Source organism: Somniosus microcephalus, chromosome 8 (genome assembly GCF_052327205.1).
Source record: "Somniosus microcephalus isolate GS21.2 chromosome 8, FLI_Smic_1.0, whole genome shotgun sequence".
NCBI lineage: Eukaryota > Metazoa > Chordata > Chondrichthyes > Squaliformes > Somniosidae > Somniosus > Somniosus microcephalus.
The window spans coordinates 66,913,353-66,940,532 of record NC_140994.1 but is presented as its reverse complement, the minus strand read 5'-3'; the positions used below and the strand labels follow the sequence as shown (position 1 = coordinate 66,940,532).

The following is a 27,180-nucleotide window of genomic DNA, read 5'->3' as shown; positions in this document are numbered from 1 at the left end:
ATAGTGCTTCTCCGCCATGTTTTAGCGCCTCGGCGGAGATTCCATCTGCTCCTGAGGCCTTGTTGTTCTTCAGTTGTCAGATGGCCTTTTCAACCTCATGCCGGGCTGGGGTTGTGCTGAGGTGGTGGCGGGTTGTGCTGTGGGATGGAGTTGAGGACACTTGCATCGAAGACAGAGTCTCGGTTAAGGAGATCTTCGAAGTGCTCCTTCCAGTGGGCACTGACTGCCTCTCTGTCCTTGATGAGAAACCTCTACATTCTTTGCCCGCAGTGGGGTAGGACCTTGGGTGCTTGGGCCGTAGATGGTCTTGACTGCGCTAAAGAATCCACCCACGTCGTGGTTGTCGGCTAGCTGCTGGATCTCCTGCGCTTTCTCCACCCACCATCTGTTCTTTAGGTCGCGAGTTTTTTGTTGGACCTCGGCCTTCAGGCATCTGTAGAGCTGCTTTCTTGCTCTTGAAAAAAACTATGTAAATAATTCTAGGTTGCTTACCTGATGCCAATGTGTTGAATCACAGAGATGTGCCAAAATTGGACAAGATGAGTTGGTTGCTATGAAAACAGTTCTCTTTATGTTGTCCTGGTCTGTGATGTACTAATAGACTGCTGGAGCATGTTTGATGGATTTTGTGTGCTGTGAAGTAAGTTGTTAGACAATAATTTGAATGATGATGTGTTGTACTGGGAATTAATGGCATTGGGGTTCAAAATGTTGTGCATTTAGAATTATTTTCCATATTTCCAGGAGTATCTAATGTATTTTTGCACAGTCGATTCATGTATACTGTTTCTGAGATAGGATTGTTGTGTTTTGTGTCTCCACCTTTTTTTTCACTTTTTGAGCTAAATCCAAATAATTATTTGTGTCTTACCAGAACAGTGACTTCTGCGAAGTGAAATCTGATCAACGGTGCAACATTTTGTTAGTGATATTTGATGATAATTCATTGAAAAGATGTCATTACAGTGTGGTTTCACATTGCACAGGTTACCACTGGCATTGTATAAAATATGGTATAGTAATAACAAAAAATAATATTTTTGAATATCAGTTTTGTTTCAGCCCTTTTATATCTTTATGTCAAATGGCTTTTGCTTCTATCTGGAAAATGTTGTCCATCATCTTGAAAATGGCATTAACAGGGATTAATATTAAAAGCCATTACTGGAGGCACCTCCAACAACCATTTATTTTTAATAATTTTTCATAGAATTACATTAAAATTCCAGCTATATGATTTTTGACACTTCAGACATTGCAATATAAGTAATATAACTTGAGGCTTACTTCCCAAGCTGTCAGTTTATAATTTTATATTGGCAGGGTGAATGATTCCCAGAGATTAAAATTTAGAGTGTCATTGTGATCATTTACTTTCAGAGTATTGTTGAAAGCACTTCTGGGAACTGAGTAGAAAACTGTCCCAGGTTATATACCTGAATATAGTACACAAATGAGAGACCATTGAATATCAAAACAACCAGTCAGAAATCTCTGCCTACCCTCACAGGAGTAACACAAAACATTCATTTCAATAACTGCTGCAAATAACATTTATTTCAATATTCAAAACAATGGCCTGGATTTTGCGGTCAGCGGTGAAGTAGCGGCGCTCACCGCTGACCTCGAAGAAAGCTGCCCACAAAGTTTTGGTGGGTTCTTTGGCGTGGATTTGTTCTTTGGTGTGGATTTCATTCTGGCACCATCTAGAGGGGAATCTCTGGCATCCAACAACAGTAATGTCATCAAGCAGGCTAAGCAGCCAATCACATTGAAGAATACTCACAGCCAGCAAGCCAGGAAGTAACAAGCAGGTTTTATCATTCACTTTTTATAATTTTACAGAAAACAAAATAAAGATTGGGACATACACGTGGAATTATGGTAGAAGCTGAAATATCATAAACAAACTTAAAAAAAGAAAATAATTGTTATTATTTAAAAAATCTATGGATTTGGTACTGGCTGGTGATCCACAATGGCCTTTTCTGGCCCTATACTGTTTCAACTGTGTCAGCCATGGTTCATTAGTACCACCCTCACCTCTGAGTCAGAAGGTTGTTGGTTCATAGTCCCACTCCAGAGAATTGAGCACTAAATTTAGGTTGACACTCCAGTGCAGTACTGAGGGAGTGCTGCACTGTTAGAGGTGCTGCCTTTCGGATGAGTTAAACCGAGGCCCCATCTACCCTCTCAGGTGGACGTATAAGATCCCATGACACTGTTTTGAAGAAGATCCCTCAATCAACATCACTAAAACAGATTATCTAGTGGTTATCTCATTGCTGTTTGCGGGAGCTTGCTGTGCGCATATTGTCTGCTGCGTTTCCTACATTACAACAGTGACTACACTCCAAAAGTACTTAATTGGCAATTTGGGATACCCTGAGGTCCTTAAAGGCGCTATATAAATGCAAGTTCTATCTTTTTATACTTTCCCACCTTCATATAAAACAACGTGTGAGCAAAAAAACCGGAGCTTTCTGCACTTATACAGGCAAAAAAAAGTCAGAATGAAGGGCAAATGGCCACATCAAATAAATCAATACAAATGGAATTACTCTTCAAAAATAATGCACTAAATAATTTTGAAATTAACCATTTTGATCTGTGTGTTGCCAGTTTGTCTGTGGGGACAATCTGAGCCCACATTTGCCAAGAAGCAGCAACGCAAATACAACCCGAGCTTCAGTTTTATTATCCAGCCGAATCATATGCTGATTAACCAGAGGCATAACCCAGCGACATTTATATAATTGCTCAACCTTGTTTCCTGCCACGTCAGGCTGGTGGTATATAATTTCACACTCGCGGCTAAAACCCCTCAGTGTGTGAACGAGCTGAGAGCTGCTTTCAAAAACTGGATATAAGAAAAAACTTTCACCGGGAGAAAAAAAAGAAATGGGACTGAATGGTTTTTAGAAATTTAGTGGGAGATTCTCTCCAACAGACTGCAGCACCGGTGTAAAGAGAACAGGGTTCAGGAAAAGTGGGAGCTGGGCTCTGTGTGATGGAATTGGAGAAATTTGAAGGTGCGCCATGTGGGACGTGATACAACAAAGGGAATCCCCAATGATATTTAGTAGGAAGAGCTACACCGTGAGTTTTAAATCTAACTTCACTGCCTTGTTGTACACCGAAGAACATTTCGTTTTGTTTCTGTCTGTTCCCCAGCACTGAGAGAATATGTTGATCCATCTCGGACTGCACGTCACGTCGGCTCTGAGGCTGGAGGCTTCGTTTTGTTACAAACGGCCACCGACCGCTCATCTTTGGAGAGAATTTGCACAGTCCCGAGGACTGGTCGGCGCCGGGCGCATTTCCCCCCTGGAGAGCCCCAGGTAGAGGGAGCCTACAGACCCCGTCCGCCTGGCAAGGGCTTCTCAACTCGCCTCATTACCTGCAAACATGACTCCAAACAAAGCTAATCTGACCGAGTGATTGGACTGGGGAGTCAGTGGAGCAGGGCCAACTGCTGCCCAGGTGGATTCAGTGTGCGATCTGTGTGAATTGGTGGAACATCTTGAACTTCAAAGGTTCTCTGCAGACCAAATGCTCTGGGCAGTCTCAGACCTGATTATGGACATTAACGGCAGCTATATAAGCAATATCCGCTGGCACACCTTGGAGGGACCCCTACAAGAACTCAACACCCCTATGATGATCCCTGGCTCTTTGGGTCCCCAGCTGCTCCAGATTGTCCACTATCCCACCCCAAGCTCTTGGCCAACTCCTGTCACCTCCCTGCGGCACAATGGCACCAACTGCGGCCAGCAGATCCTGCCCTACGGCGACACGGAGAAGGTGATCATCGGAGCCATGCTGTCCATCATCACGTTGCTCACCGTCTCCGGCAACTGCCTGGTTATGATCTCGGTGTGTTTCGTGAAAAAGCTGCGGCAGCCCTCCAACTACCTGATCGTGTCGCTCGCCCTGGCCGACCTGTCGGTGGCCGTGGCCGTGATGCCCTTTGTCATCGTTACCGACCTGATCGGCGGCCAGTGGATCTTTGGACAAGTCTTTTGCAACGTCTTCATCGCCATGGATGTGATGTGCTGCACCGCTTCGATCATGACTCTGTGTGTGATCAGTATCGACAGGTGAGCTCTCCAAATAGCTGCTCCCCGGTATCTGTGAGCCTAACTCACATCCTCCGGTTATCTGCCACAGAATGAATGGCAGTGCAAGAACTGGATGAGCGGGCCAGTTGCATAAGCAACTGTATAAACATCGATTGCTGTTAAATGAATAATCTAAACATTAATTGGCTCAGTTGTCAGGAATTAAGTGAAATGTGAATTAAAAACACGAGTAGTGTGGATTTATCCACTTTTAAAATTATGGTGAAATACTTCCCGAACTATTTCATTGTGTTCAGGTAGTTTGAGGTGAATCTGCAGAAAGTAACTAAATAGAGTAAGCGTGCAATCTGGACAGAAGATGCACTTAGCAGAGATAATTGGGCAACAGGAATGAAGATAAGGCGTACGGATAGTATGATTCTGTACTTTCACATTCAGCTCAGCTAAACATCCCACTCCAAATTCTCATTTGAGTGGCTGTTGAAGGTATAGATAGCTGACGGTGTCCTCGATTGCTAGATGGGAAGTGGAGAGGTAGAGCCGTTGATGCATCTTCCCAGTCACAATGGTTCCACTGCCACCGATGTCCTTTGTAGTTGTTTGTGTGGGTGTGCAGTGCCCTCGTTTAAATCTCCATGCTGAATTAAGTTGTTAGAAACACACACTCACGTTTCCGCCACCTGTAATTGCAGAAAGCAGAGTGTGTCCGTGACTGATGTCGAGGGATCAATGTCCCTGTTAAGTCCTGTCAGCAGCGATCCCTTGCTATGGAGATCTCCCTGATAACCGTATGCCTGGTTACATATGTATGTGTGACCCAGTCTGTTCTTACACAATAAAAATGCCCCTTTGACTAGTTGATAATCTGATGCGATATCTTGTGGGATTACAGGAGTGCTTCCGCACAGAAAACCTCCGTGAGCCACAAAAGCGTGTAGAGAATCCACATTTAATGTTCCAAACATGTCTTCAGAAACGAATCCCTTAAATAGAGCGAGAGCAACATTTTTCGGATCCTCGAGCATACAGTCGGGGCACTAATAAACACATGGAATATGTCAGTTCCCTTTAGGTAATCTTTATATATAGTCATTCAAAGAGCATGTGCGTGAATTCAAAAACTTGCTTTTAATTAAAAAAATCCTATTGCACTGTTTTTGCCGCCATACATCCAGCAGTACTGAACAAAACACCAGATTGGAATCAACACCGTTGAATTTAATTAGAAATTACGACTTCAATTGTTTTTAATGGACCACAAGAAGCCTTTTTGTAACGAATGCCCATGGCGTCTCCTTTAAGGACAGACAAGTCTGATCTGCACATTACTTGTTTCTCTTACACGGATAGTTTTGTACAGCTTACCCTGTGTAACTTATAAAATGAGAAGAGGGCAGTTTTAAATAAACCTGTTCAATTGGCTTAGTTTTACTGCAAGCTTGTATCTTTTTCCCTGTCATATATCAACAGATCCACATATTCCAGGGTTCGGGTTTGGAAAAGCAATTGTTTTATTATAGTGTAAGCAGAAATGAATGTGTCCCTTGACAGGTCATGTCACAGCACTTAAAGTGTTGTCTCCTCTTCTCAGTTTGTGCTTAACACAGCAGCACTCAGCCCTCTGGCATGTTGTTTATTTGAAATTTAACTCAAAATCATCAGTCCCTGCGTACTAGGGCTGAATATTACGGAATTTAAATAATCTTTGCAGAGAATGATCAGGGGAAAACAATTGCAGACATTCAACAAGAACATATATTTTGATGAGTGAAATACTTAATAAATCTATAAAGAAAGAAAGACTTGCATTTATACAGCGCCTTTTACGACCACTGGATGTCTCAAAGCGCTTTACAGCCAATGAAGTACTTTAGAAGTGCAGTCACTGTTGTAATGTGGGAAATGTGGCAGCCAATTTGCACACAGCAAGCTCCCACAAACAGCAATGTGATAATGGCCAGATAATCTCTTTTTTTGTTATTTTGTTTGAGGGATAAATATTGGCCAGGACACCGGGGATAATGCCCCTGCTCTTCTTCGAAATAGTGCCATGGGATCTTTTACATCCACCTGAGAGAGCAGACGGGGCCTCGGTTTAATGTCTCATCTGAAAGATGGCACCTCTGACAGTGCAGCACTCCCTCAGCACTGCATTGGAGTGTCAGCCTAGCTTTATCTGCGCAAGTCTTTGGAGTGGGACTTGAACCCACAACCTTCTGACTCAGAGGCGAGTGTGCTACCAACTGAGCCACAGCTGACACTATGACATATAATAACAACGGGGCAGATTTTGCAGTTGGTGGCATACCTACAGAGTACGCCACCGGCATCCAAATAGAATACTAACTTATCTGATGGGGACCATCCTTCGTGAACTTGCTTTCTGATGCAGCGTACTCGAGGGCAGCGTAATGGCCCACGGATCCCAGGGGTGCAGTGTGTGCGGAAGTGTACCTTAGATCATGTGGGCCTGGTGCTCCAATCAGTGGAAGTGCCAAGTTTCCTCTTGACAGATATGTGGGAACCAGCTACTGGCTTTTACAGTTAATTGTTCAAGGGGATATGATAACTGGTACATAGTGAAATAAAGTTACAGAATAAGGCAACAGAGGAGAAACGAGGGTGCTTTTACCTATAATGGGAAGATGCAAATTGATAATAGATTTTTTTCTTTTCATTAATTAAACTGTATTACAGTAAATTGTACTGTATTTATTCAAGATATCAAATTATATTACTGCCTGTCTAAAATGAAAAAAACTTCTGATAAATTAAAAAAATTACACTCCTTAAAGCATTTTAGTTAATTGCTGAACCAGGTCAAAAGGAGATTTGCAGCCTTAAGTTCTTTAATCACGGTTGACAGCTTTTAACGAGAAGACATGATTCTGGCTGGATGCAAACTCTTATTATTTTCACCATTAATGCGGCTTCATTAATCAACACAAACAACCTGCAAAAGAATGTAAAGGTGTTTGCTTTTGCAGGGAAACAGGCTCCTGTGCCTGCTTTCACTAACCGTAACATTTTCGTCCATAATTGCTGGGCAGTTTGTGGGCAATTAGTCCAACTCTGCACCAGGAATGAGTATTTACCCGTCAATGCAGATCAACTGTCAAGTCGTAACTTGACAGATTACAAGTTCGGGATTTAGCGCATGCTAAACTGTCATGGTTCACACAAATAATAGGCACTTGACAAGTTATCAGAGGACCATTGACATCGTTGAATCCATATTCTAGCAAGATACCAAGCAAGGTATTGGAGGACCAGCAGTATCCGTGAAAGTATACTCCAGCAAGATGCCAGTGGAGGTATTAAAAAACCATCGGCATCCTTGGAACCATGCTCCAGCAAAATATCTTGCAACCTATCAGAGGACCACCAGATATCCTTGGAACAATATTCCAGAATAGTATCGGACGAGGTATCGGAGGACCACCAGATATCCTTGGAACAATATTCCAGCATAGTATCAGACGAGGTATCGGAGGACCACCAGATATCCTTGGAACAATATTCCAGCATAGTATCAGACGAGGTATCGGAGGACCATCAGATATCCTTGGAACAATATTCCAGCATAGTATCAGATGAGGTATCGGAGGACCACCAGATATCCTTGGAACAATATTCCAGCACAGTATCGGGCCAGGTATTAGAGGACCACCAGATATCCTTGGAACAATATTCCAGCACAGTATCGGGCAAGGTATCGGAGGACCACCAGATAGCCTTGGAACAATATTCCAGCAAGGTATCATGCGGCCATTGGTTATCTTTGGAACCATAGAAAGGTATTAATGGCTTCAGGAGAGGAGGGTAGGGGAGGAGAGAAAGTGGGCAGACAATGATTGGAGAGAATTTTTGTTAAAAAGGGAAGAAAGGTTTCATGCTAAAGTGTGATGTGCTCCTCAGGCTTCCAACGAGTGACACTCTAATCTCTTTTCCCTCACAAAGTTCATTGTTAGACTTGGAGAAATTCCTTTATTGTCCTTAAATTGATTACTGTGGAAAATACATTCTCACTTTTAAGAAATTGATGCAGTTAAGTGCCCTTTATCTCATATATATATATATACTAGCAGGGGGGGCCCGGCGTTGCCAGGGCAGTTTAGGGGGCCGTGCGGTTGATGGCCGGCCGCTGCCGCTCCCGCGCTCTGTGTCACTCTTTCCCTCCCTGACCCTCTCTCTCTCCCTCCCTCTCTCTCTCCCTGCCCCTCTCTCTGTCCCCTCTCTCTCTCCCCCCTCGCTCCCTGTCCCTGTCTGTCCCCTCTCTCTCTCCCTCCCTCTCTCTCCCTCTCCCCCTCTCCTCGCCCTCCCTCCCTCCCTCCAGCTCTTTTGGCACCCGGGGAAGGGCTTGGAAAATTGAGCCCGGCCGCGGTGGGCATGCGCGGCCTAGCGCTTCAGGCCTGGCCGGGCTCTCGGGCCGAGACTGACCCCAGTTGAGTTCCTGGTGCGGCGGGCCACGTGGTTGACGGCCGGCCACTGCCGCTCCCCTGCCCGCTCTGTGTCTCGGGCCGAGCGGTTGTCAGGCCCGGCCCGAGTGACCCCAACTGACCTCCCACTCCGGCGGGCTGATGCAGCTTTGAGGAAAAGCAGGGGAAAAAATGGCAGCGAAGTTTCGGGAGGCTGCAGGATTAGGTCCCGCCCGTGACGCACCGATTGGTCAACCATCAGGTCAGTGAACTATAGGATTGGTCAACCATCACGTCACTCAACGCTAATGAGCGGTAGGATTGGTCAACCGCTAATGAGCGGATTTTTGAACGTTTTTTGTATACTGTCAGAACAATTTTTGTCTGACCCAAAAGTAAATATGCTTATGACACTCCCCTGATCATAACCTTTCTTTTGATATAACATATGTGTAGGTACGCTCTATAACTTCTGAGTGTATAGCGGACATACAGACGGACAGACAGATGGACAGACAGACGGACAGACAAACCAACCGCTTTTTATATATATATAGAAGATATAATTGCACACAATCTTCTTAAAGATAAAGGGGGCAAGTTTGAGAATCATTTAGAATGTTGTTTCATAACAACAATGCGTGAATTTTTTCTGTACTTCAGCAAAAAAAGTCAGAAAAGTAACAGATTAAACCTTTAAAATTTGAGTTGTCACTTTAACATTAATCCATATTTATGGGAGCAGGAACTGTAAGAAAGTAAAGTAAGTTATAGAAGGATGTGGAAGATCCCATATTGTACATTTAGTTATTTATAAATATAGTTTTGTAATGAGTTTCATAAGCACCTCCATAATGAATATATAAATTATCATGGCAATCTTGAATCACTTGTTTAATTACACTTAGTTTCCTTGTTATTCCTGACTGTCTTTATGTTGATCACATCAGTTCAATCAGGCCAATGTCAAGTTTCTTTCTTTGTTTAAGTGCCAGAATCTAAATTTGAGATAATACTAATGTCTATTTATTTATTTTCTAGTTGCTTTGGTTTGTTACTTTGTCGTGGAGATTCACTTTTGATGCTCCATACAATAAAGCAAAAGGGTTTAAGTATTCTCAAGGGTAAAACAAAAATTACTTAATTAACAATACTGAATTACTCAGCTTCAGAAGCTATGGGAATTTCTGTGAACATTTGTTTCAATTCAGTACTGTACTGTGACACTTTCTGACTGATATATTTTGATGTATTTCAATATAATATTTAGAAAGACATTATACTCAGCATTTAGTGATAGAGAGAAGGACTTCCCATGGTAACTTCATATTAAGAAGCATTCCTCTAGGAATGCTGCCAGCTTTCAATAGCCTCATGAATATCCCTAATGGAAGTAATTCCGTGAAGCACAGTACATAAGGTATCCAGTCCTTTATTAGAAAAGGGTATCTTTAGGGGTCTCCTTTCCAGAGTTCAATCCCAAACTAACTGAAATCTGCACTAATATCCAAGAAGCAAGTCAAGTTTACACTTACACTTCTAAAAATTGTACAAATTGAGTTTGACTCTGCCTCTTAGCTCAGTGACCTAGAATCACTCCGAACCTAACTGAAGATCCAAACTGAGAAACAAATATAAATATTCTAACTGTGCCATAGAGTTTTGGCATGTTATATATTTCACTACAGTCACATGTCATGGGTACCTGTGCACATGCAGGCTAACAATAGGTTTATAGACTCATCCCTAAGCTAAGCCTTGACTCACTTTAAGTGGCTGAGTTGTATTTGAACCTTTAGGCATTTGGGGGATTTTGTTGAATTGTCTTCCCTCTCAATAATCTAACCACACTTCCTGTAATCAAACCTTGTCCCTTATGATCTAGAAGCTGCACCTTTTCTTCATACTGAGGATTAACAATCACACCACTTGCAGCAATCGATTTAGGTGATTTTCAGTCTCGTGCCAGCCTGTGCTGCCAAACTCTTTATCAAGTGGTGAATATTACCAAAAGGCTTATAGACTAAAGACCAGAGGTTTATAGACTAAAACATTAAGTAAATTTATTTGCAATTAAATAGTAATATGAAACAAAACATAAGCAAATATTAAGAACAGCAAATATATACAATGAAAATATTTATAATGCGCCAACTACCTTTTGTATACAAGATTCATGCGATTGATAACAGAGTCTCTGTAGATTTGATAAACTTCTGCTTCCTGACACAGTAAATTCATTTTGTTTTCTCATGAAACATTTCGTATCGGTGCATCGTGTTCCATAACTCTGAATCAGGGATTGAAATGAAGCCTCTCAGTCGATTAGGTGCAAGATTATGAAGTAAATTTAGCCTGTTTCAAACTCTAGCATTTACACCATGAAGGAATAAAGGAAATAACTATGCCAGCACAATTTACACTTCATCTAGAGCCATCCTTTGTTTCTTAACATGTTCCATTACCATCTCCCTTTGCCTTGAATATCTCTTAATGTCTCTTAATCTCGCCCGCCTTCCATCCTATCACAGACCTTCCCTTTTGTTCTTTCATCCCATCCCCCCCTTTCCAGCCTCTTCACTTGCTTAAAAATCTGTTCCATTTCCTGCTTTTTTCCAGTTCTGATGAAAGGTCATCGACCTGAAACGTTAACTCTGTTTCTCTCTTCACAGATGCTGCCTGACCTGTTGAGTTTCTCCAGCATTTTCTGTTTTTATTTCAGATTTCCAGCATCTGCAGTATTTTCTTTTTGAAATAACTATGTTGATCTTTTAAGTAAACAATGCTAATAATTCAAACTTCATTACACTCATAAAACAGTCAGTGGGTCACAATCCTAAAATACCCAAAGCCTGCAGTTGCACAAAGGATCACGCTGCAGTTGGAGAAAGAATAATTATCAATCAATAGCAAAATACTGTGGATGCTGTAAATCTGAAATAAAAACAGAAAATGTCAGAAACACTCAGCAGGTCAGGCAACATCTGTGGAGAGAGAAACAGAGTTAATATTTCAGTTCGAGGGCCTTTTATCAGAACTGGGAGATGTTAGAGATGAACAGCTTTTAAGCAATTACAGAACCAGGGAAATGGGGACAAGCAGGAAACGAACAAAAGGGCGGAGGGCAGGAGTGATGAAATGACAAAAGGGTTGATGTTGCAAGACAAAAGGGGGTGATAATTAGACTAGTTAGTATAGAAACAAAAGATGGGCCAGAGGAGGTGTAACTGGTTACTGCAGAATAGCAGAGGGGTCGGGAAACATGGAAAATCTGGCAAAGTGGAGAAGGCTCCCATGGCCCGGGAATGAGTGGAGGAAAGGTGGGTAGACCCCAGGGTTGCCGATCACCCCGCCGGGCGTGTACCGATTGGGGATTCCCACCCCACGCACGAGCCCACAGCTCCTCCACCCCCAGTGGCTCTGGTGCAACCATCCTCCATTACCAGTACCTGCTATCCGAGAGCAAGTGGGAGTGGTGGTTAAGATCTAAAGTTGTTAAACTCAATGTTAAGGCCAGATGGCTGCAGTTCATTTTTATAAATGCAGAATTATTTCCACATCTCACATTTTTTAAACTGAACCTTTAAGAATACAACGCATGAATAACTGAACAATTTCCAACATGCACACCAATCTAATTGATGAATAGCTGCCCTCAAACAAGATTAATTCAATTATTTGGTAATGACGAGCAATTTATCTTTAGTATCTTAATGTCTCTGACAGTTGAGCAGCAAGCGCTAAGAATGCTGTGGCTGATTTCAGTATCAGCAGGCAATTTAGCTAACCCATTTGGATGTATTAAGGTTGCCTACCTTTATGGGTTATATATTGTCAGATAGCGGTAAAGAGAACTCGCTATTATTATCAAAAGCAATTCCATTTTATTTTGCTTCTTACATAAGTTGGAAGACTTGGCTGCCAGTAATTGATAACTATCACAGTACAGTGTCACTATAGCATTATAATCCCAAAACAAGCACTCTACTCAGAGCTCCAACATGGCAAGAGAGCCCCAGGTGGGCAGAGGAAACGCTTCAAGGACACCCTCAAAGTCTCCTTGAAAAAGTGCAACATCCCCACTGACACCTGGGAATCCCTGGCCCAAGACCGCACAAAATGGAGGAGAAGCATCCGGGAAGGCGCCGAACACCTCGAGTCTCTTCGCCGGGAGCAAGCGGAAGTCAAGCACAGGCAGCGCAAGGAGCGCATGTCAACCCAAGCACCCCACCCACCCGCCCCTTCAACCACCATCTGCCCCACCTGTGACAGAGACTGTAGGTCCTGCATTGGACTCATCAGTCATCTGAGAACTCATTTTTAATGTGGAAGCAAGTCATCCTCGGTTCCGAGGGATTGCCTAAGAAGAAGAAGAAGAGAAGAAGAGACAATGTACAGGAACAGGGATTGTCCATTTCCAGAGGTTGCGATAGAAATTTTACTGGGTTGAGATAACATACAAAAAGTAGTGCTATCTGTTTCATTTGTCTTGAGACCAAGCCCATCAAAGGTCTTGTTTAGAGCTAGGCAGCTGTAGAGTGGTTAATGTTCAGCTGGAGCTGTCATTATTGAAGGTTTGTGTCCACTACTTGCACATCTTTCAAAGATGCTGGAAGTACAACAGCAGGTCAATCAGCATGTGAAGGAGAAGGGAAACATGCATTGGCCTTTCTCATTCAGATGCTCAATGACATGATGTGTATTCCCAGCACTTTGGGGGTTTTATCCCATTATTTTAAGCATTTATACTTTTCCTTTCATCTCTACCTTTTGAATGATTTATTGCCTTTTCCCCATTTTCCTCTTCTAAAATGCTATTCATTTTATTACAGAACATTTCTTTAGGAAGTTTCCTGGTGTTTCCCTTAGTGTTCCCAATTTTTTTAAAGACACCTCACTATTGGGTAAATCACCCAGTGATGCACTTCACCAGAGTTTGAAAACAGCTGTGCTCAGGAGATAATCATACTATGAATTTAATCTGCCCGGACAAATACTGAAATGGCTAGGATCGCACTTCTGCGAGTTATTTTGAGTGGTGCTCGAATGTTCTCCTAGCTGACCTCCCACTTTGCACCTCCGTAAACTTCAGCTCTTCCAAAACTCTGCTGCCCGTATCCTAACTCCCACCAAGTCCTGTTCACCCATCACCTTTGTGCTCGCTGACTTTCACTGGGCCCGGTTAAGCAATGCCTCGACTTTAAAATTCTCATCCTTGTTTTCAAATCCCCCCATGGCCTCGCCCCTCCCTATCTCTGTAACCTCCTCCAGCCCTACACCCCTCCAAGATCTCTCCGCTCCTCTAATTTGGGCTTCTTGCGCATCCTCAACATTCATCACTTCACCATTTGCAGCCATGCATTCAGCTGCCTAGAAATCCCTCCCTAAACCTCTCCGTGCCTCTACCCCTCCCTCTTTAAGACACTCCTTGAAATCTACCTCTTTAACTAAGCTTTTGGCCACCCATTCTACTATCTCCTTTTGTGGCTTGGTGCCAGATTCTGTTTGATAACGCTCCTGTGGAATATTAAAGAAAACTTTTCAGGAGACTACAGACACTCAGATGAGTAGCATTATTAGTTCTCAGATGATGCGATTAATGTAAATCACATTACTGATACATTTTGGGAGGATAACTAAGGAAAGGGCATTAAATAATAAACTTTTAAAAGGGGCAGGCAGACTTAGGGCTTCAGATACAGAAATCTTTAAAGTAGATTGACAAGTTGATAAAGTTGTTAAAAAAAGCATTTGGGATCCTAGATTTTATAAATATGGTTATTAGTGTATAAAAGCAGAGGTAATGCTGAACCTATACAAATCATTGGTTAGGCTGCAGTTAAAATATTGTGTCAGGTTTTAAATGCCTTACTTTACGAAAGATATTAAGGCCATGGAGAGGGTGCAGAAGAAATTCACTAAGATGATCCCAGGGCTGAGAGACTAGTTATGAGAGACTAAAGAAATTGGAATAAAGGTTAAGAGGAGATCTAATAGAGGTTTTCAAAATGATGAGAGGTTTAGATAAAGTAAATCAGGAAAAACTATTTCTATTGGCTGTAACTAGAGGGCTTAAATTTAAGATCACCATCCAAAAAACAAAGGGAGAGATTCGCAGAATTTTTATGCAGAAGATTTTTTGGACATGGAGGGCTGGATTTTGATACTGGAGGCGCGTAGGAGGCGGGACTACAATGTTTGGGGTTGTAGTCCTGCCTCCATCAAGTTGTGGCCAAGCCACTCGATTTTCACTTGATTGACATTGTTGAGCCCACCCATCGGGCTCAGCAAGCCAATTAAGGGCCACCCGGCAACAGGTGATGTCACAGATTGACATTTCATCTGTCAAGAGCTTTTGACAGATGAAATATCAGTGTTTGACAGCTCTTTGAAGCTGTCAAACACTGACAATCTGTACACTAAGTTAATTCCTTCCTCTCAGGCTGATTTAGAGATCTCTCCAGAACAGAAAGCTGAATGCTGCAACTTTTGACAGCTCGCGGCCATTCTGCTTTCTGTGCCAGTGAGATGAGGGACTCCCGAGACCTGAGGGAAGGAAGGCTGTAAAGGTAAGTAAACGTAAGTAAAACTTATTTAAACACTTTGCACACACCAAACACACTTACCTCTGCACTCATTCACCCATCACTCACCTGAACACCGGACATCTCGAACCCTCCAAGCCCTTCAGCCCGATGGTCCGCCTCGCTAACTTGGCGTGGTTTGGCGTCGTCGGGAATCCCACACTTCAGGAATAAAAATAGGGATTAGGCTATAAACTGCCTGTTAACTACCTGTTAACAGGCAGTTAATTGACACTAATCCTTTTCCTGCCTCGGGGAGGCGGGTCCCAGCACAGGTCGGGTATCCGCCTCCTTTGAAACTGGCATAGAGGCGGGTTGGGGGCAGGATGGGTTCGTGCCCCCCGATTTCGCGATTTCAATCCCCCACATGCCTCCAATCCTGCCTCAACGGCCCAATGAAAATCGAGCCATGAGTGTCCTATCAGATACAGTGGCAGTCATTTTCACCTTCAATGCTTAGGCGGTAATCTAATGGAGTGGATCATCAGCCCATTATAGAATCTGCCTGAATTTCATTAAAGGAAAATCAGGTGGGTTCTATAACGGACGAGAAATCCAAGTGCTGAAGGTGAAAATTACCATCAGTGAATGGAAGCAGAATCCGTAATAGCCTTTGAAAGTGAAGTGGATACATATTTGAAAAAAACATTTTTAAGGGTACAGGGAAGGCTCAGGAGAATGGGCCTAAGTGGATAGCTCTGTCAGAGAGCCAGCACAGATGCAATAGGACAAATGGCCTCCTTCTGTGTTGTAAAATTCTATGATTCTATCTACAATGCAAACTGCACTGAATAGTTCCCATAGTTGTTCTCCGTGGTGATGATGATACTTTCATTTAGAAAAAAGTACCCTAGCACAAAGCCATCACTGGCTATTGTAGAACCGTATGGTGCAACAGATACAAGGTCTGATGCAGAATCTATAATGGGCTGACGGTCTGATGCATTGATGCAGTACAAACATATATCGACAGCCAACATGGCCGACTGTCAGTACAGGTTGTGGATTAGGATGTTTAGAATGTGGAACTTGCTACCACGTGGAGTAGTTGAGGTAAATGGCATAGATGCATTTAAGGGGAAGCTAGATAAGCACATGAGGGAGAAAGGAATAGAAGGATATGCTGAGGGGGTTAGCTGAAGCGGGGTGGGAGTAGGCTCATGTGGAGCATAAACTCCGGCACAGACGAGTTGGGCTGAATGGCCTGTTTCTGTGCTATAAGTTCTACATATTCTATTTCCGACTCTCCATTTACTACCACCTGAATCCTGCATCTCAATCTGCCGACAACTGCCCTCCCATCCCGCCTCTCCTCTCCCAATCTGCGGATTCCTGCCCTTCCACCTTCTGAGTACTGTAATGTATTATCACATGGTTTGTCACATGGTTTAGTATAAGAGCATAAGAACATAAGAAATAGGAGCAGGAGTAGGCCATTTGGCCCCTCGAGCCTGCTCCATCATTCAATAAGATCATAGCTGATCTTCTACCTCAACTCCACTTTCCTGCACTATCCCATATCCCTGAATTCCCTTAGTATCCAAAAATCTATCGATCTCTGTCTTGAATATATTCAACGACTGAGCATCCACAGCCCTCTGGGGTAGAGAATTCCAAAGATTCACTACCCTCTGAGTGAAGACATTTCTCCTCAGCTCAGTCCTAAATGGCCGACCCCTTATTCTGAGACTGTGACCCCTGGTTCTAGACTCCCCAGCCAGGGGAAACATCCTCCCTGCATCTACCCTGTCAAGCCCTGTAAGTATTTTGTATGTTTCGATGAGATCACCTCTCATTCTTCAAAACTCTAGAGAATATAGGCCTAGTCTACTCAATCTCTCCTCATAGGACAATCCCCCCATCCCAGGAACCAGTCTGGTGAACCTTCGTTGCACTCCCTCTATGGTAAGTATACCCTTCCTTAGGTAAGGAGACCAAAACTGTACACAATACTCCAGGTGTGGTCTCACCAGGGCCCTATGTAATTGCAGTAAGATGTCTTTACTCTTATACTCAAATCCTCTTGTAATAAAGGCCAACATACCATTTGCTTTCCTAATTGCTTGCTGTACCTGCATGTTAACTTTCAGTGATTTGTGTACAAGGACACCCAGGTCCCTCTGAACACCAACATTTACCAATCTCTCACCATTTAAAAAATACTCTGCTTTTCTATTTTTCCTAGCAAAGTGGATAACTTCACATTTCTCCACATTACATTCCATTTGCCATGTTCTTGCCCACTCACATAACTTGTCTATATCCCCTTGAAGCCGCTTTGCATCCTCCTCACAACTTACATCCCCACCCAGCTTTGTATCATCAGCAAACTTGGATATATTACATTTGATCCCCTCATCCAAATCATTGATCTAGATTGTGAATAGCTGAGGCTCAAGCACTGATCCTTGCGGTACCCCACTAGTTACAGCCTGCCAACTCGAAAATGACCCGTTTACTCCTACTCTCTGTTTTCTGTCCATTAACCAATCCTCATTCCATGCTGGTATATTATCCCCAATCCCATGAGCCCTAATTTTGTTTAATAACCTCTTGTGTGACACCTTATCGAATGCCTTCTGAAAAACCAAATACACCACATCCACTGGTTCCCCCTTATCTATTTTGCTAGTTACAACCTCAAAAAACTCTTAACAGATTTGCCAAACACGATTTCCCTTTCATAAATCTGTGTTGACTCTGCCCAATCCTATTATTATTTTCTAAGTGCCGTGTTACCACGTCCTTAATAATAGATTCTAGCATTTTCCCTACTATTGATGTCAGGCTAACTGGGCTGTAGTTCCCTGTTTTCTCTCTCCTTTCTTAAATAGTGGGGTTACATTTGCTACCTTCCAATGTTCAGTTCACTCTGGCCTAGTAAAGCAAGCACATGAACTAGCAATTCATTGTGTCTCTGTCCTTCATTTGTTCTACCCACATATATTACATTTTGGCGACAAGAATGGGATCCCAAAGCCATTTTTAGGGCTCATGGAAGGACACAGTGTTCAACATTCGAGTGGACAAGTTTAAGGTGAATTTGTGACACCTAATCTGAATTTTTGCGATGTTTTATTGTTAATGCTCATGCAGAATTGTCTGTGCTTCGCCTTTGTGTGTGTGTATACATAGCAGCAACAGCAGCATTTATTCTCACAAGTACACAGGTAGCGTGCTGAGTCACTGTTCGATGGGATTGGGACAATCATGGCCACGCCTACGGGATTCATCGGAAGCCTCGGCATGTGCGACCGAGCTCACGAACCATTCAGTTCTTACATTGAGTGGATGGAGATGTTTTTTAGGGCCAAGAATATTATTGAGACCGAAGGTGCAGATGAGAATGTTCAAGCCCAGAATAAAATAATTCGTGAACGTAGATGTCTACGGAACGTTGACAAACCTACTTGCGCCAGGGAAAGCGAAGGATGCGTCGCTTGAAGACATTGTCAAGAAACTCGAGAACCATTTTGGCCCAAAACCATTAGAAATAACAGAGAGCTATAAGTTTGGTACCAGAAACCACAAGCAAAGTGAAACCATCAGTGACTACATTGTAGTTCTTAAGAACCTGTCTTTGCATTGTAACTTCGGCACATTCTTGGATCGTGTGTTGCGAGATAAGTTTGTGTGTGGACTGGTGGATGAGCACACACAGTCAAAGTTACTGAACACTCTGAACCTAATGTTTGACATAGCATACAAAATTGCCCCATCTATGGAGACGGCATCTTAGAATGCTAGGGAGCTCCATCCAACTCAAGTGACTAGTGCAGCTGAAGATCTACAGTCACAAAGCTACTGCCAAACCTAAAGTTGTGAGAACAAGTCAAAAGCATGTCAGTGAGAGCAGTTCAGTGAATTGTTATCGCTGCAATGGAAATCACTCAATGGAAGTCCTGCCAATACAGAAATGCAAAGTGTTTTCACTGCCAGAAGCAAGGCCATACTTCAACAGCTTGCAGAGCTAGATCTAAAGTATGAAGTAAGAACGATTCTAGTGGCAATGCAAAGCAGTGACAGCAATTGGGAGGACTTCACAATATTGAAGTGAACACACCTGATGTTGAAGGACTAGACATCTACAGTATCTATGCCACTAGCGGCAATGCTAGCAGTCATGAGAAAGACTTCTGTACAAAATTTTGATCAATAAGCAATATATTGATATGTGTATCGACACGGCGGCGGACTGCTCTATCATGAGTAAGGGCACATATGAGTGTATGTTTAATCACATACCACTTACAAAGAGTACCGTAGAGTTAAAAGCCTACACTGGAGAAATCCTAGAGACATGTGGACAAATGGAATGTACCATTCAACACAATGGCCAGTCAGTAAAACTGCCTATTATTGTAGCGAGCTACAACAACAGGCAAACTTTCATAGAGTCTATGGGCTGGATTTTGCCATTGGGGCGGGCTGGGGGCGTGTCAGGTGGTTTTCGTGTCAGGACCCCGACTCCGATGTGAAGTGGGAAAAAAGTGCGATTTTTCCCCTAATTGGGCACTTGATTTCTAGCGTGTGGGAACCCCTGGCCCAATTAGTCTTTCCATCCTGAAAGTCGCCTCCGATGATGTCATCAGTGCTGCTGGATTTAAGGCCTGCAAGCAGCCTTGCTTCTTCTGGAGACTGGAAACGCTTTGGACATTGTATGAAGGACTTCATTTACCGGCCATGTCCACCAGCAAGCAAAAGTGTGCACCTCGATTTGATGAGTCCTCCCTCCAAGCTCTGGTGCAGGGAGCAAGATCTAATAAGAAGGTGCTCTTCCCTTCCTCAGGAAGAAAAAAGCCACCACAACAGACTAAAGCTGTGTGGCTGCAAGTGGCCCAGGAGGTCAATGCCATCTCTATGTGCCGCAGAACCTGGCTGCAGTGCAGGAAGAGGTTTCATGACCTCCGCACAGGAAAAGTGAGTATGACTTTCTCATCACCCTCAATCTCATTCCCATCGTCTCTCCTCACCAGCACTCTGCTTTGCCAACCTCTTCCTCCACATCTCACTTGACACTGACATCCCTGCACCATTACCCATTCCCTCTCTCTCTATGGTCACATTCACTTAACTATTTGACCATGCAGCCCTCACACTCCCTATCACTGTGATGCAATGACAACAACTTACAACACACAGGGAGGGCCCTTTATCTCATTCTAAGCATCTATGCTATGCATTCTCTACACTCACGCCTTCATTCTCACTCAAACTCCACTTGTGTCCCTCATTGCAGGAAAAGAGAGCCCACAATAAGCGGGATAGAGCGAGGACAGGAGGAGGGCCACCCTCAGTAGCCCAGCTCACCACCTCTAACAGATTGACTTATGCTCATCTGCACAATTCAATGTGCATGCAACCTTTACCTCGTATCACAGAATCACAGAAACCCCACAGTGCAGATAGAGGCCATTTTGGCCCATCGAGCCTACACCGACACATATCCCACCCGATCCCCGTAACCCCTACACCAACACATATCCCACTCTATCCCCGTAACCCCACGTATTTAATCCCCCTAACACTAAGGGTCAATTTATCATAGCCAATCAACCAAACCCGCACATCTTTGGACTGTGGGAGGAAACCGGAGCACCCGGAGGAAACCCACGCAAACACTTTACTCCCCCACAGAACCATCGAGAGCCCCCATCCCCACTGTCCAGGAGGAACAGCCTGAGCTTCCAGACTCCTCAGAGGAAGCTGCAACCTCTGAGTGCGCTCCATCAGCAGAATAAAGCGCACCCTGCACCAGTGCAGACGCTCACACCTCGGTGGGCCCTTCGGGATATAGAGTAGAGTTGTCACCTGGTGTAACACAGCTCACAAGTGAGCATCAGCAGATGGTGGAGACAGGGACAGCAGTGGAGAGTCCTCGTCGGAGGGCACAGGATTCTGCCAGCTCGGCTCCACTGCATATCAAGCCTGAGCCTCCGGGTCCATCCAGATGGAGTGCGGTGCTCGAACTGCAGGAACAGGTGCAGCAGTCTCTGGCAGGTTTTGTCTCCAGGGTCGCTGCGAGTGTGGAGTGAATGGAGGCATCCATTGCTAACATGAGCAGAGCCTTTGTGGAGGCATTGGCGCATGAAAGCATCACCATGGAAAGGATGGCAACCTTCTTGGAAAGGATGGCTACCTCCATGGTAAGGCTGGCTAGCGTAGAGGAGAGGATGGCTACGTCCATGGAGGAGCTTAGTCGCCAGGGTATGGAAAACATGGTAATTGTTCAGAATAGACTGAAATCTCTTGAGGAGCGATGGTCAGCCATTGAGCAAACATACCAGACCTTCATGCAAGTCCTCTGGAGTAGGACTTCCAGTGCAGAAACGGGTCCTCATGGCCCCCCTGCAGTGCAGCAAGGTGCTGTCCAGCCACTTGCTAGCTCTGAAGTGGGGCTGACCCATGAGAGGGATGTTGGTGGCATACAACAAGGAAGTGGGGGCTCCTCTCCAAGCGCTCACACGACCATGCCACTGCAGAGCCTGCGGTCAGAGCCCCACCAGAGTCCCCACCCAACTAAGATCGGCATCTCAACCCCTGCACAGCCCCAGGAGCAGCAGCCTGTTGCCGAGCCCTCACAGGTTCGCAACCCCAGAGGACGCCCGCCAAAGGTATCGAGACAGGAGCTGCAAGAAAGTGAGTAAGGGGCCTCCACATCTGCTGAAGCCACAGGGGAAGCACCACGTAGGAGCACGCATAAAAGGAAGATAATGCACAAGTAGTCACAAGGGTAGTCACTTGGGTGTAATGTTGTGTTTAATTTTGAAAAGCTATCAGTTGCTTATTGTCATAAAAAAATCTGATGGCAAACTGTTGCAGTTGTTGCATGTGTCATTTCGCTAATGGGACTTCCACATTGAGGGCTTAGGGCGACTTGCAATTGTCAGTATGGTGGTCAGAGTGATAGGAATCCGCAGGTTCTTGGCCATTGTCGATGGTCTGATAAGAAGGTGCGAGGCAAAAGTGTTTGATTGTGCAGGCTAAGCAAATCTGGCCAATATTAGTGCATCCCTTGCATCCCGGGCAGCAATGTGGTTGCACGCTGGCGCCTTCTGGCCTGTGCAGCTTCAGGTGGGTGAGCAGCAGCTTGGCCCTCCTGTTGTTGCTGCTGCTGTTGATGGTGCTGTTGTTCATGGTTCTGCTGCTGCCACGGCTGGTCTTCGTCCGAATCTGATGTCCAGGAGGAAAGGAAATAAATGGTTCCCATGTTTCTGGTATATGCCTCAGTTGAGGAAGCGCTCAGTCAAGGTGGCGAGAGGGGTTTCCCAGGAGGCCACACTGGAGATGAGTGTCAGGCTCCGAACTTCCACAACAATGGGTATGCCTGCTAAAAGTTCCCCCAGACCTGAGACAACAAAGTTCTGCCACCTGCAAATGATGATTGCTGAAAACTCCTTTTTAATGGTGGAGCTGCAGCTGTTAGTAAGCAGTCCACTTGTGATGCCGCCAGGATTAACTGGCGTGTTCCAGAGGAGACGTACAGGACATGGGAAAAGTGGTAAAATCAGAAAGGCCTCTCAAAATGGGATTATAGAGGCACTTAACTGATTGTTAAGGGCCCTAAGGGCCTATCCCGCCCCTTGGAGGCGGGATGGAAACAGGGTCAGAAAACTCGCATTTGGGAAAATTGCTTGGAGGCGGGATTGGGGCCGCCCGCCATTTTTTGTGATTTTACCACCTCACACGCCTCCAATCCCGCCTCCAATCCCGCCTCCTCGGGCCTAGTAAAATCGAGCCCATAGTGTCATACAGCACAGAAGGAGGCCATTCGGCCCATTGAATCCATGCCGGCTCTCTGTAGAGCAATCCAGTCAGACCCATTCCACTGCTCTATCCCTGTAGCCCTCCAAGTTTATTTCCCTCAAGTGCCTATCCAGTCTCCCCTTGAAAACATTGAGTGTCTCCGCTTCCACCACTTCCGTCGGCAGCAAGTTCCAGGTTCTCAACACTCGCTGTGTAAAAAAGTTTTTCCTCACTTCCCCCGTATCTCTTGCCCAAAACCTTAAATCTGTGTCCCCTAGTCCTTGTACCATCAACTAGCAGGAACAGCATTTCCCCATCTAGCCTATCCAAACCCGTCATAATCTTGTACACCTCTATCAAATCACCCCTCAACCTCCTTTGCTCTAATGAAAACAAATCCAGCTTCTCCAACCTGTTCGTGTAACTAAGATCCCCCATCCCCGGAACCATTCTGGTAAGTCTCTGCACCCTCTCAAGGGCCTTCACATCCTTCCAAAAGTGTAGTGACCAGAACTGGACGCAGTACTCCAGTTGTGGCCTAACCAGCGCTTTATAAAGTTTCAGCATAACTTCTCTACTTTTGTACTCAATACCTCTATTTATGAAACCCAAGATCCCATATGCTTTGCTAACCACCCTCTCAATATGTCCTGCCACCTTCAGGGACCTATGCACGTTAACTCCCAGGTCCCTCTGTCCCTGCACACTCTTTAAAACTGTGCCATTAAGTGTATATTGCCTCTCCCTGTTCCTTCTGCCAAAATGCATTAACTCACACTTCTCTGTATTAAATTCCATCTGCCACTTGCCTGCCCATTCTGCTAGCCTCTCTATGTCTTTTTGCATTCGATTGGTATCATCTTCACTGTTTGCCACACCCCCAAGTTTGGTGTCCGGCAAATTTAGAAATTTTACTCTGCATTCCAATATTAAGGTCATTTATATATATCAAAAAAAGCAGTAGCCCCACCACTGACCCTTGGGGAACATCACTGTCTACCATCCTCCAGTCTAAAAAACAGCCATTTACCACAACTCGCTGTTTTCTGTCCTTAAGCCAATTCCTAATCCAAGCTGCCACTGACCCACCTATTCCATGAACCTCAATCTTGTTAACCAGCCTTCTATGTGGTACTTTGGCAAACGCCTTCTGAAAATCCATGTAGACAACATCCATTGCATTCCCTTCATCAATCCTCCCTGTTACTTCATCAAAAAATTCAATTAGATTATTCAAACACGATCTGCCTTTTACAAATCCATGTTGGCTCTCCTTAACTAGCTTAAACCTCTCCAAGTGCCCATTAATTTTTTCCTTGATTATTGTTTCTAAAACATTACCCACCACTGATGTTAAACTGACCGGTCTGTAGTTATTAGGATTGTCCTTACACCCTTTCTTGAACAATGGTGTCACATTTGCTACTTTCCAATCCTCAAGCACCTCCCCCGCATCTAGGGAAGATTGGAAAATTATGGCAAGCCCTTCCGCTATCTTCTCCCCCAGTTCCCTTAGCAACCTGGGATGCAAGCCATCTGGACCAGGCGACTTGTCCACTCTAAGCATACCCAGCCTTTCTAGTACATCTTTCTATCAATTTTCACCCCTTCCATTGCTTCTATCTTTTCCACTTCTACCGATATTTTGTCAGCATCCACCTCCTTAGTAAACACCAGTACAAAGTACTCATTGAGTATTCTAGCCTTGCCCTGCACCTCTAAGTATATATCACTTTCTTTGTCTCTAATAGGCCCCACCCCACCTCTTACTACCCGCTTACTGTTTACATGCTGGTAGAAGATTTTTAGTGAGGATTGGGCACTTAATTCAAGGGTACAAGGTGTTCAGAAAGATAGGGAAGGAAAAAAGGGAGGTGGGGTGGCAGTGCTGATTAAGGAAGACATTGTAGTGTGGGAAAGGGAGGATGTTCTTGCGGGGACAAGGACAGAATCCATTTGGTTAGAGTTGAGGAGCAAAAAGGGTATGATCACGCTATTGGGGGTTTTCTATAGGCCTCCAAATAGTGAGAGGGAGGTAGAGGAGCAAATCTGAAGGGAAATCGCAGAGATATGCAAGATATATAGAGTGGTGATATTGGGGACTTTAATGGCCCAAATATCGATTGGGATAATGCTACGGTAAAGGGAAAGGAGGGGGAGGAATTTCTGAAAATTGTTCAGGAGAATTTCCTTGACCAATATGTTCTTGGCCCAACTAGGATGGAGGCATTGCTGGATCTGGTTGCTCCTCTCCATTGCTAATCTAAATCTTATGATATGATGATCATGGGCAAAGACTGGTTGAGAAAGTTAAAACTAGACTGGAAAACTGCCTTCAGTGTCGACTCTTCAAAGAAGTGACTTGACACAATGCTGAAAAAGTATAAAAGCATGTTCTCAGACATTTATGAGAGCTTCACTGGGTATGACGCGCATATCTGCATCAAGTCCAATGCGAAGCCTGTCTATTGTAAGGCAAGGCGTTGAAAAGTCAGGTGGAGGAAGAGCTAGAGAAACTGAGAGAATGGAGTGTTAGTAAAAACTGGCAAAATTAAATGGGCTACCCCAATTGTGGTAGTACCCAAAGCTGACAAAACTGTATGCTTATTGTTGAGTCTGTGTGTTCCAGGTACACTTATTTTAAATAACTGGACACAGACAACAGGAAAAACTTAAACAGGTCTTTACTACTTGAAGGTCAGGGCTGAACTGCTTTACAAATTACTACACAGAGCTTATATACCGGTGTGGTCACCACCGGTACTACAATATACAGTAGCAAGAGAAAGTAGTCCATCTTCTTAAGGTAGTTCTCTTAAGGTGGTACAGGTTACATACACCACAATTCCTCCCTTTTTAGCTTAACAGTGTACACCCCAATTTAAACATAACATGGATAACATATATACAACTTTCATGCAACTGTTCAAAGATTCAGTCTCTGAGGAGGCCTCCTGATCCGAGTTGGATAACGCCTTTCAGGGGTCTCTGATTCTGGTTGCTGGGGTGACTCCTCTAATTGATCTCTTATGGATTGAACATCCTCATGTACGTTCGCGTTTGAGGTAGATGCTACAGGTTCAATCATTTCTTCCACTGGTGTCTCTGCCGTAGCCATGGGTTCGACCCTTGTTCTCGATTCTACAAGTTGGTCAGCATGACGTATTACGTTTTCACCAATCTCTACCGTGTACATCAGGGGCCCTTGTCTGGCACGAATTGTTCCAGATTGCCATTTCTCATTCTTATAGTCCCGGGCTAACACTGGTTGTCCTATTTCGAAACTCCGAGTGGTCTTGTTATTTACATGCTGGAACTGTTTGTTTTCGACTTCCCTACGCACATTTGGTTTTAACAAATCCAACCTGGACCGCAACCTCCTGTTATAAAACATCATGGCAGGACTTTGATTTGTCACTGCATGTGTGGCGTTTCGATATGCCATTAGGAAATTGTCCACCTTGTGTTGTAGTGGAATATGGTCTTCGCTCATGGCCTTTATCGCCTTTTTGAACATTTGTACAAATCTCTCGGCCAACCCATTTGTAGCTGGATGATATGGGGCAGATGTATAGTGTTTCACCCCATTCTTCTTCATGAATTTCCGGAATTCTTCTGACACGAACTGCGGTCTGTTGTCTGAACATATCTGTTCTGGCAATCCATTCCTTGCAAATATGGTTCTTAGAACTGCGATCGTCTTTTCCGAGGTAGTGGTCGCCATCTTAATCACTTCTGGCCATTTAGAATGTGCATCTACCGCTATCAAAAACATGGAATCCATGAATGGACCTGCAAAGTCGATATGTACACGCTGCCATGGGGTTGAAGGCCATTCCCATGGATGCAGCGGTGCAATTGGAGGTGCATTTTGAACTTTTTGGCACCCTGAGCAGCTTTTAGTCAGATCCTCTATTTGTTTGTCGATACCTGGCCACCACACATAAGCCCTAGCAAGGCTTTTCATCTTGACTCCCCCCAGATGACCTTCATGCAGTTCCTTTAGAACTCTCTCCCTTAATTTAGGAGGAATAATCACCCTTGTTCCATACATCAATGTTCCTTGACAAACGGACAGCTGTTCTCGTCTGGCTGAGAATGCCGGTAACAGTGGTTCGCCATGTGCTGGCCATCCCTTCACTGTCAATTCGTAGACCCGAGACAGTGTCGGGTCGTTCCTGGTCTCTCTCTCAATACTCGCATTGGTGACTGGCAAACATTCGATGATGGTCGAGTGAAATAACTCAACAGGGTCAACTGTCGGTGCCTCTTCCGCTGTAGGTATTGGCAGGCGCGACAGCCCATCAGCATTACCATGTTGCTTTGTACCTTTGAATTCGATCTCATATT

General features: G+C 44.3%; 1 protein-coding gene across 1 annotated transcript in view; it reads left to right on the top strand.

Annotated features, from left to right (window-relative positions):
• The first annotated feature begins 3,478 nt into the window (after positions 1-3,478).
• htr7 (5-hydroxytryptamine receptor 7) overlaps positions 3,479-27,180 on the top strand; it is a 40,148-nt gene continuing 16,446 nt past the window's right edge. The window contains exon 1 of the mRNA XM_085994833.1: positions 3,479-4,100. Within this exon, the coding sequence (XP_085850959.1) occupies positions 3,553-4,100 (548 nt within the window). The 5' untranslated portion in view covers positions 3,479-3,552. The remainder of the gene's footprint in view (positions 4,101-27,180) is intronic.